This window comes from Nyctibius grandis, chromosome 5 (genome assembly GCF_013368605.1).
Source record: "Nyctibius grandis isolate bNycGra1 chromosome 5, bNycGra1.pri, whole genome shotgun sequence".
Lineage (NCBI taxonomy): Eukaryota > Metazoa > Chordata > Aves > Nyctibiiformes > Nyctibiidae > Nyctibius > Nyctibius grandis.
In genome coordinates this window covers 4582213-4599252 of record NC_090662.1, presented here as the reverse complement: position 1 = coordinate 4599252, position 17040 = coordinate 4582213, and the positions used below count along the sequence as shown (strand labels likewise).

The window sequence follows — 17040 nt, the reverse complement described above, 5'->3', positions numbered from 1 at the left end:
ATAGCAGATGTATTGCTAATATAACTGTTGCCTCTCCCAAGCGACCAGGCGTACATACAGACCGCTCACCCAAGCACATTAGATGATGGCACCATCATTACAGCCCACACACCACCTTCCCCACAAAGAGAGATGCTGGATGTCTGATGTCCCCCCGCCCCTTCCCTACCCAGACAGTCACACTTTTCTCCTCCTCACACTGTTCCTTTTGGAAAAGGAAATTAAGCCCATTTACGTCATGCATACGTCATCACCCTCTTCTTCCCAATTATGTCAGACTAGCTCCTTCCACAACAGCTACTACGTTACTCCTCCAGCTCAGAGAAGGATGCTGCAGATTGTGGCAGTTGGTTAATTTGACAGCTCCTTTCATAGCTGCAGGGCACCAAAGAACCTAGCGCAAAGGCATTTGAGGACAGACTCAAGCATACACGATACTTGACATGTACTTACGTTATTGGGAATTTGTGAAGTTCGAACAGTCTTCTGCCACTTTTTAGCCACTTTTTAGCCATGTTCAGCTTGGTAGGATGGGGTTCATCTGACAAAATGCAAAATCTATGTCTGACAATGGGAAGGACCAAGTCCCTTCAGAGAGCAATTCATCTCACCCTATTGCCTATATATATGTGTGTATGTGCATATTTATTTATTTATGCCACACAAATATATATATATAAAGGCCAAATGACTCATGCTCTAAAGGCACCCGTTTCTCTGCATTGACTCTAAACGATGCCCAGATTGACCACATTAGCTATAGATGCTTACATGGCATATGTCAAAAGCAACATGGGATGAATCCCTTCCTTATAATTCAGGAGTCATGAGATCTTAGTGTAGTTTTCTACTTTGTGACAGAGTGTGTCTGTCATTGATTTACTGGTTTGTATTCCTGTTGAGTTACTCGCACTCCATAGCCTTGATATTTATACTTCCCATGGCTTTCTTTATTCCTGTTGGAATAGGATTTATTTGTACGATGTATCTTTATAAAGATGGATGTGTAATGGTCTATTACATGTTGTTATTTTATATGGGAGCAAACAACAATCTGCATTTACACAATAGATGGTAGGGTTTTCACACCTGTGAGCTGCTCTGAAGGCTGCAAGCAGTGGTACTAAGCTCTTCTGCTTCATTCAGTCGATATACGTTACTTATTGCTAACGTACCTCTGTTAAGCACTGCAGTTAGGCTGACATGGCTCGTTCTGCTCAGGGCATTTCACTGGAGAGGGCTAATATTTCATCTTCTCCTACCATGCACATTTTTATGCAGATAACAAGAGCAGAGTCATATGTCTCCTACTGCTCAGCTGTTTTTCCCTCCTTTCCCTAGCCAGCTTGGCTCAGGGCATCTCTCTTCACATTTTGTCTTTGTTTCTTGGAAATTAAGGGAGACACACTGCTGGTAAGGGACCTGTAAGCAACGGTGGGTTACAGGCTGGACAACTATTATGGCATTTAATTTCCCTAGCTCTTAATGTCTACATAGAGAGTCTGAACCCAGGTCACCTCCAGCACGGGAGCTCTATACGTACTTTATCAGGAAGCTATAACTCTCAGTTGAGCTGTACTTTACCTCTCAGTTGGGCTTGTTGGCCCTCTGGGGAAATGTTTGTATCTATCTGAGGCTTGATCCTTCAATACAACACACAGAGAGCACATGGAAACCCGTAGGACCCATCCTGGGAGCAAAACAGCACCACTGGAAGAGGCTGTGGCCAAAGGGACACCGTCACTGTTGTGCTTCCTCCATAGCTGCTCTCACTTGTCTTACATGAGATGTGGTGGTTGGTATTTTTATTTTGTAGACTTTGATTTTCTCAGCATGGAACAACTAATAAACTATAACAATAAATCATTCTGGATGTTTGAAAGGCAGCTTGTACTTCTTACTATTGATCTAAACTTTGAAAAATACAATATTTATTTTCTGTTAACCCTCTCATTTTAACAAAAGGAATGATAAACTTAGCAACGTGTCTCAGGAAGGATTATTATAGAGACCTGTGCTAAAGCTCACATCACACATTACTATCACACCTAACCTTTAAAATGCAGGAGAAGACTAAAAATATTTGGGCAAGAGGATCTCTGGTAATGATGTCTCTAAAATAAATAATGGAAGCAATTAATAGATTTGTACAGTCTAAGGGTGGTGGAGCTCCCTTAACCCTGACCTTCCCAAGGGGTGGAAATACACATACTGCTATCCCACGAGCAGGAATCCAAGTATGAGAAAATGTATTTTTCCAGAAGTCTGCAGTGTAAGAGTCAGTGTGCACATTGCAATGCATCATTATATATGACTCCATATAGGAGTCTCCATGTGAGCTGGTCCCGTCACAGTGGAGATAAGAGGAGTCTAGAGACTCAGCTATCAAATGCAGGTGTTCACCCAGGTTGAATAGTTGCCCAGACCCCACGGACAGCATCAACTAGATCTCCATTGACTCTACTGGGAGCTCAGACAGCAGCTTGCATGGAAAGCAAGTTAGTCTCTTCTCACAGGTAATAATAGGACAAGATGAAACAGCCTCAAGTTGCCCCAGGGGAGGTTTAGATTGGATATCAGGAACAATTTCTTCACTGAAAGGGTTGTCAAGCACTGGAAGAGGCTGCCCAGGGAAGTGGTGGAGTCGCCATCCCTGGAGACATTTAAAAGCCGTGTAGATGTGGTGCTGAGGGACATGGGTTAGTGGTGGGCTTGGCAGTGCTGGGTTAACAGTTGGACTTGATGATCTTAAAGGTCCTTTCCAACCAAAACAATTCTATGATTCTGTGATTCTATGAAACACCTACTGATTGATCTGATTGCCTAAAAATAGGTATCTATCTGCCATGGTCTGAGACACCCAGGGGTGTCAGAGACAACTACATAGGGCTGGAAGCTACAACAAAGAACCTGTGGGAGGCCTGTCCTCCTCTGCACTGATAGCTGGAAGCCAAGCAGCATGATTAGTTTGTGCCCAGCCTGCAGAACTACCCCCACCTGTAAACGCCTACTATAAGATGTCCCAATAAGTGAGCCAAATCCCAGCCCCAGAAGCCATCAAGACTTGCAGAATCTGTCACTCACCTCTGTAAATGCATCACTGGAGAAACATGATAAAAACATTTCCTGCCACCCTAAGGCAAAATAATTTCTTAAGTTCAAATTTAAGCATGTTTTTTGGTTGCAACGACAAATAAAAAACAGCAATAAGTTGGGAGCTTGTGCACAGGTGCTGTTCAGTGGCCAAAAATGGCCCATGTCTTAGACAATTTAGAGAGTAGATATAAGGCAAAGCTGAGAGAGAGTGCAAGGAGGCAGTGAAACAGTACAGATCTGCCTCTCAGTGACAGCCTTAACACTGCAGCTACCTACACATTTTCTAGATTTGTTTTGACTTTTTCTACAGGAATAACAGCGTGGCAGGGCAAATATGTGCTCACCTAGGGAGTATAAAGGCATGTGAGCAAAGACTTCAGGACTCCAGCAAGCACCAGCTCCACCAGTCATTTCGAGGTCTCTCATTCCCTAATTATTTTCTCCTCTAGAAGAAATTCAGGGAAGATATTCCCCTAACTAGATTTCATTTTTAAAGCTGTGACATTCATATCCATACCAAATACGACCCTTTCTGTCAAGAGACTCCAGAGGTGTCATCCCAACCGTGGGGAGGTCCGTGTGGGAGGAGGGTGCAGTCCATGGCTGCAGGGCAAAGTGCTGCTGCATAAATGGTTTGGGTCTTTTGCAAGAAATTAAACTGGTTCTTCAACCCTGCCAACAGCCTCCACCTTCCTCCATCTTCCTAACACAGCCCTTTCAACCACCTGATGTCCTGCCAGGACCAAAGAAGTGCAACGCCGAAGAAGTCCAGCATGGACGAGGGCTCCCAGATTAATGCTCAGAGCCCAGTGATGCTGGGAGGGGCTCCCGGGGAGATGTCACCGTAGGTGTCCCCAGGAAACCTCCCACCGCCTCAGGGAAGCTGGTGACGGCACCCGCTGTAAGCTGACGAGAAAGTTGATTTCACTCGGCAGGTCTGGGGCGGGAGGTGGGTATCAGAAACACCCTGCTTCAGCGTTTCCAGACCCAAATTATCAGAATTTCCATTTCAAGGGGAATTTGGAAACTCTTGGGGTTTTGTTCTGATTCAGACTGAAACCACATTTTGAAGTGACAAAATTTCCTGTGCATGAGTAGCCCTGTTTTCCAGCTCGCTCTGCTCAAAACCAAAGGGTTCTCTCTCCTCCAATTTTTAGTGTTTTCATGCTGCTCAAACTCCCTCAATCCTCGGTAAAGTTCTGATTTAGGGCAATGTAAGAGGGAAATAATAAAACTGAAAGTTTTTAAACTCTCTTTTTTAGCCTTAAGTCACAGTGCACAGTAAAACTAAGATAATTCTATCTCTTTTTTATGGATTGGAAATGGTGGCACTGAGGTGACTTTGTCTCAGTCCCAGTCCAGTGCTCTGAACGTTCAGAGTAAGATCTCAAAGCCCCAGGAGTAAATGACTGTTTACCATTCATGCACGCAGCAGTTTGTTAAAACGAGTCTTCATTTACTGAACTAAGAAGATGTGAGCAGGTTACTCAGAAAGATTAGACTCAGGTAACATAACTGGTGAAAGACATGCGGTTGTGTGATTTGTCAGAAACAGAGTGCAAATTTACATTATAAGTACTTTACAGAAGCCAAAGTGATACTTGGAAAGCAAAACATTAGTTCCTAGTAGGAGACCTGGCATCTTGGATCTGAAAATATTAATCTCACTGATATCATTATGGCATGTCAAAAAGAAGTATATCCTGAGTATATCCTCAGTATATTTTCCTGAGAGCTGTGTAAAATCCTGAAGACACAGCATAAAGCCTTCCAGCACATGCAGTGCTAACTCAGAACGTGCAGTGTTAACTCAGTGTTAACTCTTTTCCCCAGTTTAAAATTTTACTAATTCCTCCACATCAGATCTGAGATCTCCATTTTCCTTCCCGCAGAAGTTTTCCTCCAAGCCCAGTTTATATCTGGTCTGGCAGAAGTTGTCCTCTTCCCCTTCTACTCATTTGTTACCTCTACGCAAATACGTTCAATGACCCCGTTGTTTTGATGGTGCCATTCCCCTTTTATAAGCTCTCAACAGACTTTTCTGCTGTCTCAAACCTTTAGTTCATATATTCTGGGCCCTTCTCTTTATCCCACACTGGGTTTTGCTCTAGGAGTTGCCAAACATGATTTTAGCCCTTCAAATCAAGAAAAGTCACTAAAGACCAGACAGAAGATGCTGTAGAGATGCAAAGATCCATGATTCATTATTCCTCCATTTAACTGGCCAGCAATAACATTTCATATGTTTGGGTGAAGAATCAGGAGGGAGAATTGTTTTTCAAGTCTCCAGGCTTTCCAGCTTATTTGGTGACCTTGCAACAACAATGCATAACATGTGCAAATAGATATGTTTGTTTTCCAATAAACTGAACATTCCTCTCTTCTAATAGCCCCTGGCAAGATAAAGCAGTTAGGTTAATGGAAATTATTTTTTTTTTTGCCTTTTTGTAGATCCATATTTAACTGAAGACAGGAAATTCCCAGTGGGACCTTCTGTGAGACTCAGGAAGGACCCTCATGGCTTTGAGCCTCATTTCCCAGGAAAAAGCCTGTCCCTGCAGGATGAGATCAAGAGATGTGCACTCCCCCTGGACAGCCAGCTAGGAGATCAGCTTGGTAGTGCCACAAACAGCACATCTTTCGTGCAGAACCACACACAGTACATTTGCTGCCTACGTGAAAGAGATAGGCAAATCAAACAGCTTCAGTGTGTCCAACCCAGCAGATGGAGATGGCATCTCCTTTGCCCAGGAGACGGCAAAGCCCCAGTAAGGTGCTCCCAGCCTGCCTTCCCCATGTGGCAGCCAGAGAGGCTCCTGGAGAGCTTTACAAATAAGCATATTGTATTTACTCTTGTGAAATGTTACAGCTGCTCAAAATCTGCATGCATCAAAGTTTTGCCCAGATGTTTTCTCAAGCAGAGGCCAAATGATGCCACTCTCTTGATTTTCTTGTTTCCTTCTTTTTTTTTTTTTAGGACAGAATGTGACAACATATTGTTCAGTTCAAGGAGTTTGAACCATTGGTGTTTTTGGAAAAGGACTAAGCAAACTGCATGATCCAGCTCTTTGCAGTGAAGAGAGCTTAGACAGTGGTAGGGCTCTCTGCGAGCTGCACGCCCATTCAGACAACCCCAACGGGCAATAGGGCTAATGGGGTTTAGCTCCCAGCATCCCCTCACAGCTCCTGGGCAAAATCATTTTTCCTTTGTGTCTAAACTCCCAGCGACCCACTGGTGCCCAGAGTCTCCCCAAAGATGGACGGACACAGAACAAAATGCGAAATTACCTTCCCATCTCAGTGCAGCTGTATCTTCCCAGCAGACAGAGGAGCTTCCCACCCCACCGGGGGCACACACGTGATGCACGGAGCAGCTCTGGGCTCACCAAAGGGATGTGTCCCTATTCCCCGTTCACAGCCAGGATCAGCAGAAACTAGAGTAAATCACAGACGAAAGCTGCCTGGGAGCATGCTCCTGGAACTGGGGATGGTGGGGCTGGGGCAGCCCTCTGCTCAGCTCCAAGCCGGGGGTGCTGTGTGAGGCACCTCTGATATCTGCTGGAAGGCACCCTCCAAGCTGATTCATTTATTTCTTTGGCTTCCTATGTATTTTACACACTTGGTGTGGAGGGGAGAGCATTTCTGGGTACTGCCAGGGTAAAAGGTCCTGGGGAGACCCCAGGGAGCCGTTGGAGGGGTGACTCATGGGGGTGATTGGGGAGGGGGGGATTCCAGCAGAACCTGGAAAGCAGGGGTGGCAGGGCATGGCATGGGCAGTGGTGAGGATGAGAGCAGTTTCAAGCCCCAGTGGGCATGAGGAGGTGGTTGAGTGAGTCAGAGGAAGCCCCGTGAGCAACCCCAGAGGTGTCTGGAGAGGTCCCTCAACCTGAAAGAGCACTGATGGTTTCACCCCATTAGTGGTCTGTGTCAGCTTTTGAACCGAGGAGCAAAAATCTGTTGGGGCAGGGGACCTGGGACTGCAGGGGCTATCCAGCAAAGGGGGGGTGAGTGATGTTCCTACCTTGTCCTCCTAAAAAGCAAAATATTCTCCTACCTCACTGAGCAACACAGCTGGCACAAGCGAGCGCTGTTGCTGCTCTCACCATGGCAGCTGGGGACAACAGGAGCAGAAGTCCATGGTGCTACCGGGCACTGCCCAGTGGTCTGTGGTGGGATCTCTTGCCTGCGCTCAGGTGTTCAGAGCCACTGGAGATGCCCTTGAGGAATTTGCCTGGCCTCTGGCTGCTGGCCCATATGGGTGCGGGTGTCCCCAAGGATCCTACAGCAGATCAGCCAATCCCACGGGATGTCTTGCACGCATCAGGGCAGCTCAGGTGGCCCAGGATGCCTCTACTTACAAAGCTGGGCCACAGCTGGCTGCAATCAGATCTCAGACACCCAGCACACATGCAGACACCTGCATGTTGGTGTCTGACTCTGCACCTGAACCCCACCCCGTGTTTCTGTGCAGCCTCCAAAGAGGTTTGTCCTGGGTGAGCGATGAGACCCAGTTGGCTGACGAACAGCTCCTGAGCTGAGTTCAGGCTCAAGCTGGTATCTCTGTGAGACAGTTTGTATGAGCTGTTTGCACCATGATCCACTTTGTTCATGCACACTCATAGAAAAAGTAACTGGAGTCTGATGGTGACACTTTTGTAGGCGTTATGGCATCTTCAGATTGGATTTGGACAGCTTACCTCCTGCAAGGGTGCTGTAGGTACTAGGGCATTACTAGTAGTGGAAATTTCAGTGGGAAGCAAGTTCTGGTTTACATGCAAGGTGACCCTATGATCCAGCACTGGAGCAAATAATTTATATTGTAAACTACTCAGAAACTATATTATATGGCATGCATTGATCTTTTACACCTATTGGACACATTTCACAAAATCAGTTATACATAAATCTGCAGAAAAAGTTCAGAAGTAGAGCAGAGAATGAAATTATCCAACCAGTGTATCACAGAAATTTTACTTTGACTGATCAAAGCCTGCTGTGTATCTGATCCCTGAGCCTGGCTGTCCGACACCTCAGCTCCTGCTCTCAAGGTGCATGGTCCAAAAGCAAGCAAACAAAAACCTGCCAGGAATTTTACATAAGGACGGTCTTCATGTAAGTTCAGGGATAGGGAGCCTAGTGATTAATGTAGGTTGTTTCCTTCCTTCTCCTTGCTTTACTTATCTATAGACTTCAAGAGAGCTGGGATGATCCTCCTACACTTAGTTGTCTTCTCCCTTTCCACCTTCCTCTCTCCCTTTATCATTTGCTGTGGTCATTGGCTGTGTTGGTCAGAATGTATTTGTAGGATAATCCTAACAGGCTCTCAGCAATCCTTGGGCTCTTTGCTTTCCTGGCCCCAGGATGAATCACAGAATCACCGAATCACTGAGGTTAGGAGGGACCTCTCGAGGTCCTCTAGTCCAGACCCCTGCTCAGGCAGGGTCAGCTAGAGCAGGTTGTCCAGGGCTATGTCCAGTCGGGTTTTGGGTATTTCCAGGGATGGAGACTCCACAACCTCTCTGGGCATCCTAAGCCACCCTAGACCCACACCCTTCCTGATGAGGTGAGGGACAAGTCAGCAGCACATTATCAGTGTTATCTAATGAGGAGAGGAAGGAACTATGATCTGTGTATAGGCATGGAGAAAAAGGGAAAAAAAGGCGAAGCCCCTCCAGTCTCAGTGACAAGCTCTGAGTCCCTTGCCCATGTGCTGTTACCCAACCTGCCCCTCCAGAGTGGCCAGGGCAAGGGCTCCCTCCAAGGGTGGGCAGCAAAGCAAACCAGCTGGAGGCTCTGCAGAGGAGAAGGTGCTCTGAAAGGCAGAGCTGGAAGACCGCTAGAGAAGGAAGCAAGACAGATGCTGCACAGGATATGTGGTGATGCTGCTAGTGGCAAAGGCTCACGAGCCTTTTACACCCGGGATGTGAAGTGGGGCTTATTCCCGGGGACAGTCGCTGTCAAACAGAGAAACCTGGTCCCTCCCGTAGAGCTCGGTCAACACATCCTCCAGCTCCCCCAGCGTGAGGAGCTGGACCTCGTTCTTGTCATTCTCAGCAATGGCCGCCCAAGACTTCCTGTGGTTCGTGTCCACCTCGCAGCAGGCACTTGACCAGATGTAGCTGGGTTTATTAACCCTCCCCTTGGCAATATAGTTGTTCCCAGGCACGGCACCCACGACGACGTAGGTGGTGTTACAGCCCCGGGTCCTCCTGATCATCGTTTGCTGCTCGTAGTTGTTCCAGGCACCGCCATTGAGTTTCTCGTCCTGGGGCACTATGTTGGTGAGGGTGAAGGTAGCCGTCCTGCTGCTGGAGTCGGGGTGATGGCCGCTGGGGTTCAAATGGCCGCGGTTCAAACCCGTCAGGTTCTTGTAGTCTTGGAGGATAGCCTGGCTCTTGCTGAGTTGCTCTAAGCTGACGTTGAAATAATTTAAGAGGGTCCACTCTCTTTCCAATGTTTTGGGATAAGTTGGACCCATCAGCTTGACAGGTAAAGAAGAGGAAAAGGTGTTAGTATTGGGGATGGGAGTAATAGAGCAGGTTTCCCCAGAGCAGAAGTCTCTGAGTGCCGAGTATCCATTTTTTGCTGTCTCAGCGTATGAAAATGCATGAATCAAGAGAAATCATAAAGCTGCCCCTCCCCGATGAACACAACAGATTGAAAAAAAAATAAAGCTCAGAATTTGACTGCTCTCGATTTGACTTGTGACCTTTGAAATCCAACCTGCAGCCTGCGGTGGGAGTGTGGGTGGACGCATGAGACAATGAGCATTTTCCACTCCCAGGTTTGAAAGGTGACTTTGGTGAGACATCTCCCCTGCCACATCTGGTTCCCTTTCCTCCCTTCTCCACATCCTACATCTACACAGTGCTCTCCCCAGTTCCTCCCACCCCCATTAATCACATCCAACCTTCATCACCTGCATCTAGTCACGCTATCACCAGCCTTGGCCTTTGCTCTGTTCAGCCCCATTTCCACAAGAGCGCTCTCAACCTCTATGAAAGGTTTTCATGCCTTTTTTTAATCCAATCTGTCAGCACCCTAGTGTTTTACAAGCTTAGGAAAAACGAGCACACAGGTATCCTTTTTGAAGGTTGGGTGTCTTAGGGAGTCCTTGAAGGTGGACAGGATGGGAAGAGGATGAGCAGAAGAGCCATGGAGCCCACAGGACTACCAGGAGGAGATGAGGAGGACTCAGACCTTCCTGCTCTTCTTCTGCTTTGCCCCTCACTTGAGAAGAAGTATGTGTGGTTGCTGTAGGTGTATCGCACTCCTGAAACACCCATGTTTCCCTCCTCTAACCCCACACACAGGGAGATGTGTTGGGAAACTGATCCTAGAGGTGAGGTTTCCCCGGGAGGGCTATAGTTCATTGTGAGGATGAAGCTTTTTGCTCAGTAAGCAAAAATGCAAGTGGGATCTGCTACTGGAGTGCTAATAACATCTCCGAGCTGATCTGTGCTAGGGAGCACAGATGTGTGCATTCTGCAGCACCACTGGAAATAAGTTAGAAATGATCTGCCTCTTAAAGCAGCTCATAATCCCCAAAGAGACCTGGGGAACCTAAATACTGCAAAAAGACCTCTGAAGAAAGTCAGCAAAATCACATATTTCGCAGATGGCCTGGGTCCATGGTCCAGGAGGAAAAGAGAGAAGCTTTTATCGTCTGTAAATGTGAAGACTGCAGTGGTGCAACAGCAAATTAGTTGCTTGAGTTCCTATGAGTAACAAGTGCAAATGTTTTTTTTTTCATAACACCTTTCTTTTCATATTTAGGGAAACATATTTAGCCTTTCTCTGGAACATGGAACATGGCTTTCTTCTGTGGCTCATTTTCACCTAAATTCCTTACTGCTAGTGTGTCCCTAGCAATGACCTGAATTCCCTCTTCTTCTGTTCCATACTTTGCCTGGTCTTTTTTACCGAAGGTCTGAAGTTTGTCAGAAGGACGTTTGGGAGGCCTCTGTAGTTTGCAGAGATCTGTGTGTCTGGTGGATCCTTCTGAACCAACCCTAAGGCAGGGGTGGTAAGAGGCAACTGCAGGTGGATGGAGATCATGCACTTCTGACTTGACTTGATACTGATCCTACTCACTTTTCACTGCCTGAAATATCACTCAATAAATTTCACGCATTAATCCAACCCTCTCATCGCTGAGTGCCTGCACCTGGACTTTTTCACTGGTCATCTCACCCAGTTCTGAGTTTCTCCACACTTCTCATGCCACTTACGAAGCCAAATTGACACTTAACTGGGAGCAAATAAGCTATGTCAGGGATGTGAAACAGCTCAGGGTGAAGTGGAGATCAGAGCTCAGCACAGCTGGTCCCTCAAATTTAGCTGCTGCTGGATGTCTTTTCCCCATGATTTGGTCCCCCACCACAGCATGGGACAGGGAGGGGGGTGATTTGACTTTGTAATCTAAAGTAATGTAAAGTAATTTGACTTAATGTTCCTATAAGGTCAAGGTGGAAGAACAGGCACTTTTAGGATATGACTCATCTCATCCTCCTGCTGCTGTCTCAGACACATCAGAGGAATCGTGTGGTGATGATGTTTGAAGTTAGATGAGATAAATCCTATCCAGTGGGTCCATTTGCATGTGCGTGGGGGTGGGAGGGAAAAGAAGTGTTTGGTTAAATGCTGCAGTTCATCTTTTAATGACTGCAGGGTGACGCGTTGTAAGAGAGGACACTCACCTGGGGCTCGACCAGCCACGTTTTAGGTCTCTTGCCCGGTCCAGGCTGGTAGAGGTAAGCGGAGTACACGGGAATACGCCGGTTCCTGTCATACAGGGTGGCAAAGTAGTACTGGTTCTTGTAGCGCTGGCAGATCCAGGCTGGGCTCTCCGGCTCTAGGGCTTCATTCGGGGGAGTTTCCCGGAAGAAAAACTGAGGGCATGAACTTTCAAAGGATGTCACCACCTCGCTGCGTCCCAGCCAGAGGCAGCTTGCCGAGACCTGCAGCAGCAGCAGCAACAGCATCGCGGGGAGGATTTCAAGTGAAGGGCTCTTGCTCACCTGGAGGGCAAATGCAGAGAGACACTCAACATGGAGAAAGCTCATCATGGCCTGGAGTCTTTTTTGTGCTTGTGGGATATGGCTGCAGAGTTGAGGGGGTGGGGATCTTGAGAGATCAAGGAGGGGACAACTTCTGTCCTCCTGGATATGGAAAAATCAACAGGGGAATAAGGGTGAAATCTAAAACAGGTATTAGGTGCCTAGAGGAGACAGCAGTGGGAGAAGTCAGCCCCTCTGAGGAGTGATCCAAACCCACCCCATGTCTAATCAGCTCACACAGCAAAGTCTTCTTGGAACTGAAGCATGGTGTCAGGACAAGGCCACCTTTTCCAGCCTGCTTGTGTTGCCCAGAGCTCAGCAGGAAGGCAGAGTCTTGAATGGTAGCACTTTGGGGCTGGTTTTTTTTCGTTGTTTTTTGTTTTTTTTTGCATTGGCACTGGAGAAAAAAGCCCGAAGCAACTCAGGGGCTTCCAGCCCGTTTCAGTGTACCATCTTGCTCCCTTCTGCTCTGAGGACTTTCCCACAGCAGAGGACCTGCAGCTGGACATATGCTTTCCCCAGTCACCTGCAATGCTGAGCTGGGCTTTAGTCTCGCAGGGGATTTGGAAGGGAAATAACAGTGATGCTGTGCTTCCTACATATCTCTGGCCCCATCCAAGTTCACACAGACATGCAGCTCTTCCATAACTCCTCTGTGCTTGTAGCAGGATTAATCTCCCCTAAAGTTAGGTCAGATGTTTAACCCAAAGTGGTCCAGCTTGAAGTCCTGGCTCTCAGACAGCTGACTTTGGGAAATGTGCATCCTGCTGCTCAGCTTCCATTTTTGGGTTGTCCAACCCCAGACAATGAACTTACAGAGACAGAAGGGCTCAAGCAGACGGTAGCAGCAAGCAGGAGGGAGGATGCCTCTATCTCATCATCACCCTGGCTGCCTTTGTACAGTAAAAGGCGCTGGTGCAGGAATTTCTATTTCTTGAACTGAAACAGGTCCTGTTTTGTCTTACTCAGACGTTGACATGATTTTCAGCAGTCAGCAAGATCTTTCTGTTCAGGCAAAACGGCTCAAAAGTTCCCTGCGATGCTGGCAGCGATGCAGGGTGCTTTATCTTCTTTCAGCTGCACCGCAGGCTTTGGGATAGCAGTAATATTTCCATTTTCATTGCTAGACTTTTGACTGAGTGGTTTTAAAATAATTAGCATTCGAAATAAGGCAAGCAGGACAAGCAGCTAAAGGGATTCATGGGGAAGAAAGCTGCCATGGCCTCTAAAACACTAAACCCACCTGGGGAAGGGTCTGAGGTGAGGATTGGGAGAGGCTTGTAAAGTCACCTTCCACATTTCAGTTTTTAAACTGAAAGAGGGGAGATTTAGATTAGATCTTAGGAAGAAATTCTTTCCTGTGAGGGTGGTGAGACACTGGCCCAGGTTGCCCAGAGAAGTTGTGGCTGCCCCCTCCCTGGCAGTGTTCAAGGCCAGGTTGGATGGGGCTTGGAGCAACCTGGTCTAGTGGAAGGTGTCCCTGCCCATGGCAGGGGGGTTGGAACTAGATGATCTTTAAGGTCCCTTCCAACCCAAACCATTCTATGATTCTATGATTTGCCCTTTTCTTACTCTTTTCCCTGACCCTCGTGCATTAATTTCCATTGGCTCCAGGATATCGAGCTAGCGATACCCCTGCTCTGATCCAAGACGTCTGGTCCGTTATCTCTTTACTAGTGCTGGATCAGGAACGTGGTGACCAGTAAGCTGAAAACTGAGACAAGTGAACCACAAGAAGTGCCTTATTACAGTACTATCCAGAGCATGAGAAGTATCTGCCCCAGCTCAGGCAGAAAAGTTACTGAAAAGCCTTTCTTTTGCACCACCCCTTCCACAAGCTTAAAATATATATAACTAACTTCATTTCAGATATACAGAAACCAACTTACCGTGTGAAAAAATGGCACATAAATATTTTTATTCACGTGACTCTGCTCGCAGCCCCAAAGTGGTAGAGGATTTTCAAATGACTCTGCTACAGTCTGAAACTGGCTGTGACCTTGGGGTGGTTTATATACAGTCTCCAGGAAGGCAGAGCTGTACTTAATTCTGTTTTGTTAGAATTTCTCAAACTGGGTTTAGAGGAAGGTTGCCCAGGGGTGGAGCCAGGACCTGTGTTTTTCCAAAGGTCTTTTGCAAGGTCATGGGCAGAGTTATGGTACTCAGTAAGCTCCCCCCTCTCATTCAACAGTTTGATGTGAATTTTCCAGGTGACTTGGCAATTGAATCTTAATTATGCAGTTTTATGGCATTTCTGATAACCTTGAATCAAGTCTTCCCTACACCTGTGAGCCAAACTCTGTCAGTGGGCCAAAATAAGACCTTGAATCTATCCTTTCCTGAAGTTGAACATGAGAGGAGGGTGCAAACCCAACTCCCACCTGCTTGGTGCATGCTGTAATCGGCAGGCAGCAATTAATAAGATAAGTGATGTTGCCAGATCAGCTGTAGAAGTGGTGCCTGGCTGCACTAGCCACCCTCAGATCAGGAGGGGACTCTGCACGCAGCATCTTCAGTGCATCTTGTACAACCTTTGTCAGACTCCTGTGCTGCATTCAGGCACAATCTGATGCCTGGTGTTGGCTCTTAGCTAGCCAAGACGTTGCTGGACCCTAGGCAATAATTCATCCTCAACGAGATGTCTAAGAAAGGGAGGAGAAATTCCAACCATCAAGATGAATAATTAAAAGAAAAAAAGAGAGAATCTATTTTCCTACAGTTAGACATCTCAGTTCACCATCAGGCATCTCCTTGTGCATCTGTTCCCAAGGCTTCCCACACTTACGGTTTCCCTGAAGCGCCCTTGGACAGGTTCAACATTTGGCTGGGGCAGCAGGTGAGCAGCAGGAACACTGCCACTACTTCAGAGCATCCCACCAGGTTTTTGGGGACTTTTCCAGATGGGTGACACGTCGCCTGCGCTGCTGAAGGCTTCAGATATAAAAGGATCTGGGGGATCAGCTTCTAGGAGTGCCAGTTCATCATGGGATAGTTCACTTCCTTGAGGAATAGTGTTCCTTCTTCCAGTTTTTGATCTGAGCATCACCAGAAGTGAAATTTTTCCTGGACCTCACCTGATTTTATTCTTCTCTCAAAGCCCAGGGATTAGCTTATGTGGTGACAACTTCCCAGCTTCTTCCAGTCTCTTTTCCCTCTAAATGTCTCTCTTGTATTCTCCAGATCTTTACCTTTCTATGCTTGAGTTTCTTTCCCAAGTCATTCCTTCTGTCCTTGCCCTCCCTAATATAAAATGTTAAAGAGCTGCAAAATACAGTGCATGAATAAACTCTCATGTTCTCCTTGGAGGGGGGATGTTAGAGCTCAGCAACTGCAGCCCACCCTTTGTCTGATGTATTTATTCTGAAGCTAAGGAAACACTTCAAATATTGCAGTCAATGGTGAGAAAGGAGCAAGAGCTTACCTTGAAGCAGAGCCTCAGAACAAGCAGCTGAATCGTTGCTTCATTCTTCTCCCTGGAGAAACGGTTGTCTGATCCCTCAAGAGTCTCACTGCAATATATACCCAGTCATAAATCTGCTCATTTTTATAAAAAGGGAAATCACTGAAAAGAGAGGATTTCTGTTGTTATTCAGGGGAGATTTGTTCATGCCTGCCCAGAAATGGGGTGACAATCGCTATTTGCTGTTTCCTCAGGATTCCTCCCAAGTTTGCTGACTTGCAGCATCACGTGTCAGAAGCAGACAACTGTGTCTGGTGATTTCCCTTTCCATTTCCCCATTCCCCATGGGGTGCTGCCGCTGCTGCCACAGCACCTACATGTGTTTCTGTTCCCGGCAGACCATCTCTGGTGGCATTAGACCAACCAGCCTGTCTCTGAGTACACACAGATGTTCATAGTCTGCTCTTCTGCAGCCTCTTAGAATATAATTAGTATGGTCAGGCTACACGTTTTCCATTGCCTGATTGCAAAGGCTTTGTAACAGCACTTATTACAGAATCACAGAATCAATCAGGTCGGAAGAGACCTCTGGGATCATCGAGTCCAACCATTGCCCTGACACCACCATGTCAACTAGACCACGGCACTTTATATTAATGCCATCCTACAGATCCTGGGGCCACACCTTGGTCTCTGGTTGCTGCTGTGATCCCACTGTGCTCAGAAAGGAGGTCTGGTGGAGACAGTCTTTCCCCCTTAGGAATGGATAAAAGGGATTTGAGAGGATGGATACAGAGAATAAGGCGCTCTCGACCTCAGAGGGCAGAGGGAACGAGAAGGGTTGGCTCCTGTGGTCTCTCTAAGGACAGCTGGAGGAAAGATGCTAGTTTCCCACATTATTAGTGGGGTGGAAATGGGACTAAAGATTGTTAATGATTATGATGAAGAATCACCAGAAATGGGTATGACAAAAGTCAGGGACTCTAAGAAGGGTCCCTTGTCCTGAGGGGACCCTTCTTAACGCTGGAGCAGAGTTAAAGGGATCTGACAATATTTTGTACAAATTTTGATTAAAAGCTGCAGGAAGCATGACTATTTTATCTTGAATTGTTAATTTCTATACAAACCCCTAGTCTCCAGGCCACAAGCTGCTTGTCTGACCCTACATATCTCTGAACCCCAAAGGTTCAGTTTCCCTGATCTAGCGAATACTCCCCCCCTGTAGCCCAGTAGAAGCATCAATGGGAAGCAGTTCCTCACACTGGATTTCACTCCCTGAGCTCTGCCCTTGCCCCCTGGGTCTGATCCTGCTACATTTTGACAGTGCAAGAACTTGGCCATTGAAATCATATCTCGAGGTATTAGAGCAATGGGATTCTGTGACTCTGGTTTAAAACAGCATTTGATGGACATTTCTGAAGAAGAACAGCAAAGTGCTGAGCTTGATGTCCAGGCAATCCTTGTTGGTCCTCCGCTTTTAACACA

General features: G+C 46.9%; 1 protein-coding gene across 1 annotated transcript; it reads right to left on the bottom strand.

Annotated features, from left to right (window-relative positions):
- Nucleotides 1-9031: 9031 nt before the first annotated feature.
- On the bottom strand, nt 9032-12080 carry LOC137664453 (endonuclease domain-containing 1 protein-like). Its single transcript, XM_068402504.1, has 2 exons — nt 11796-12080; nt 9032-9577 (listed from the first exon to the last, which is right to left on the bottom strand). The coding sequence occupies exons 1-2, from the start codon at nt 12078-12080 to the stop codon at nt 9032-9034; spliced, it is 831 nt and encodes a 276-aa protein (XP_068258605.1).
- Between the last annotated feature and the right edge of the window lie 4960 nt (nt 12081-17040).

Bases quoted from the DNA above. Each gene is read 5' to 3' on its own strand.
- LOC137664453 (XM_068402504.1), bottom strand. From the start codon at position 12,080: ATGCTGTTGCTGCTGCTGCTGCAGGTCTCGGCAAGCTGCCTCTGGCTG. The intron at 9,578-11,795 runs GTGAGTGTCCTC...TTACCTGTCAAG, and splicing joins CGTGGCTGGTCGAGCCCCAG to CTGATGGGTCCAACTTATCC.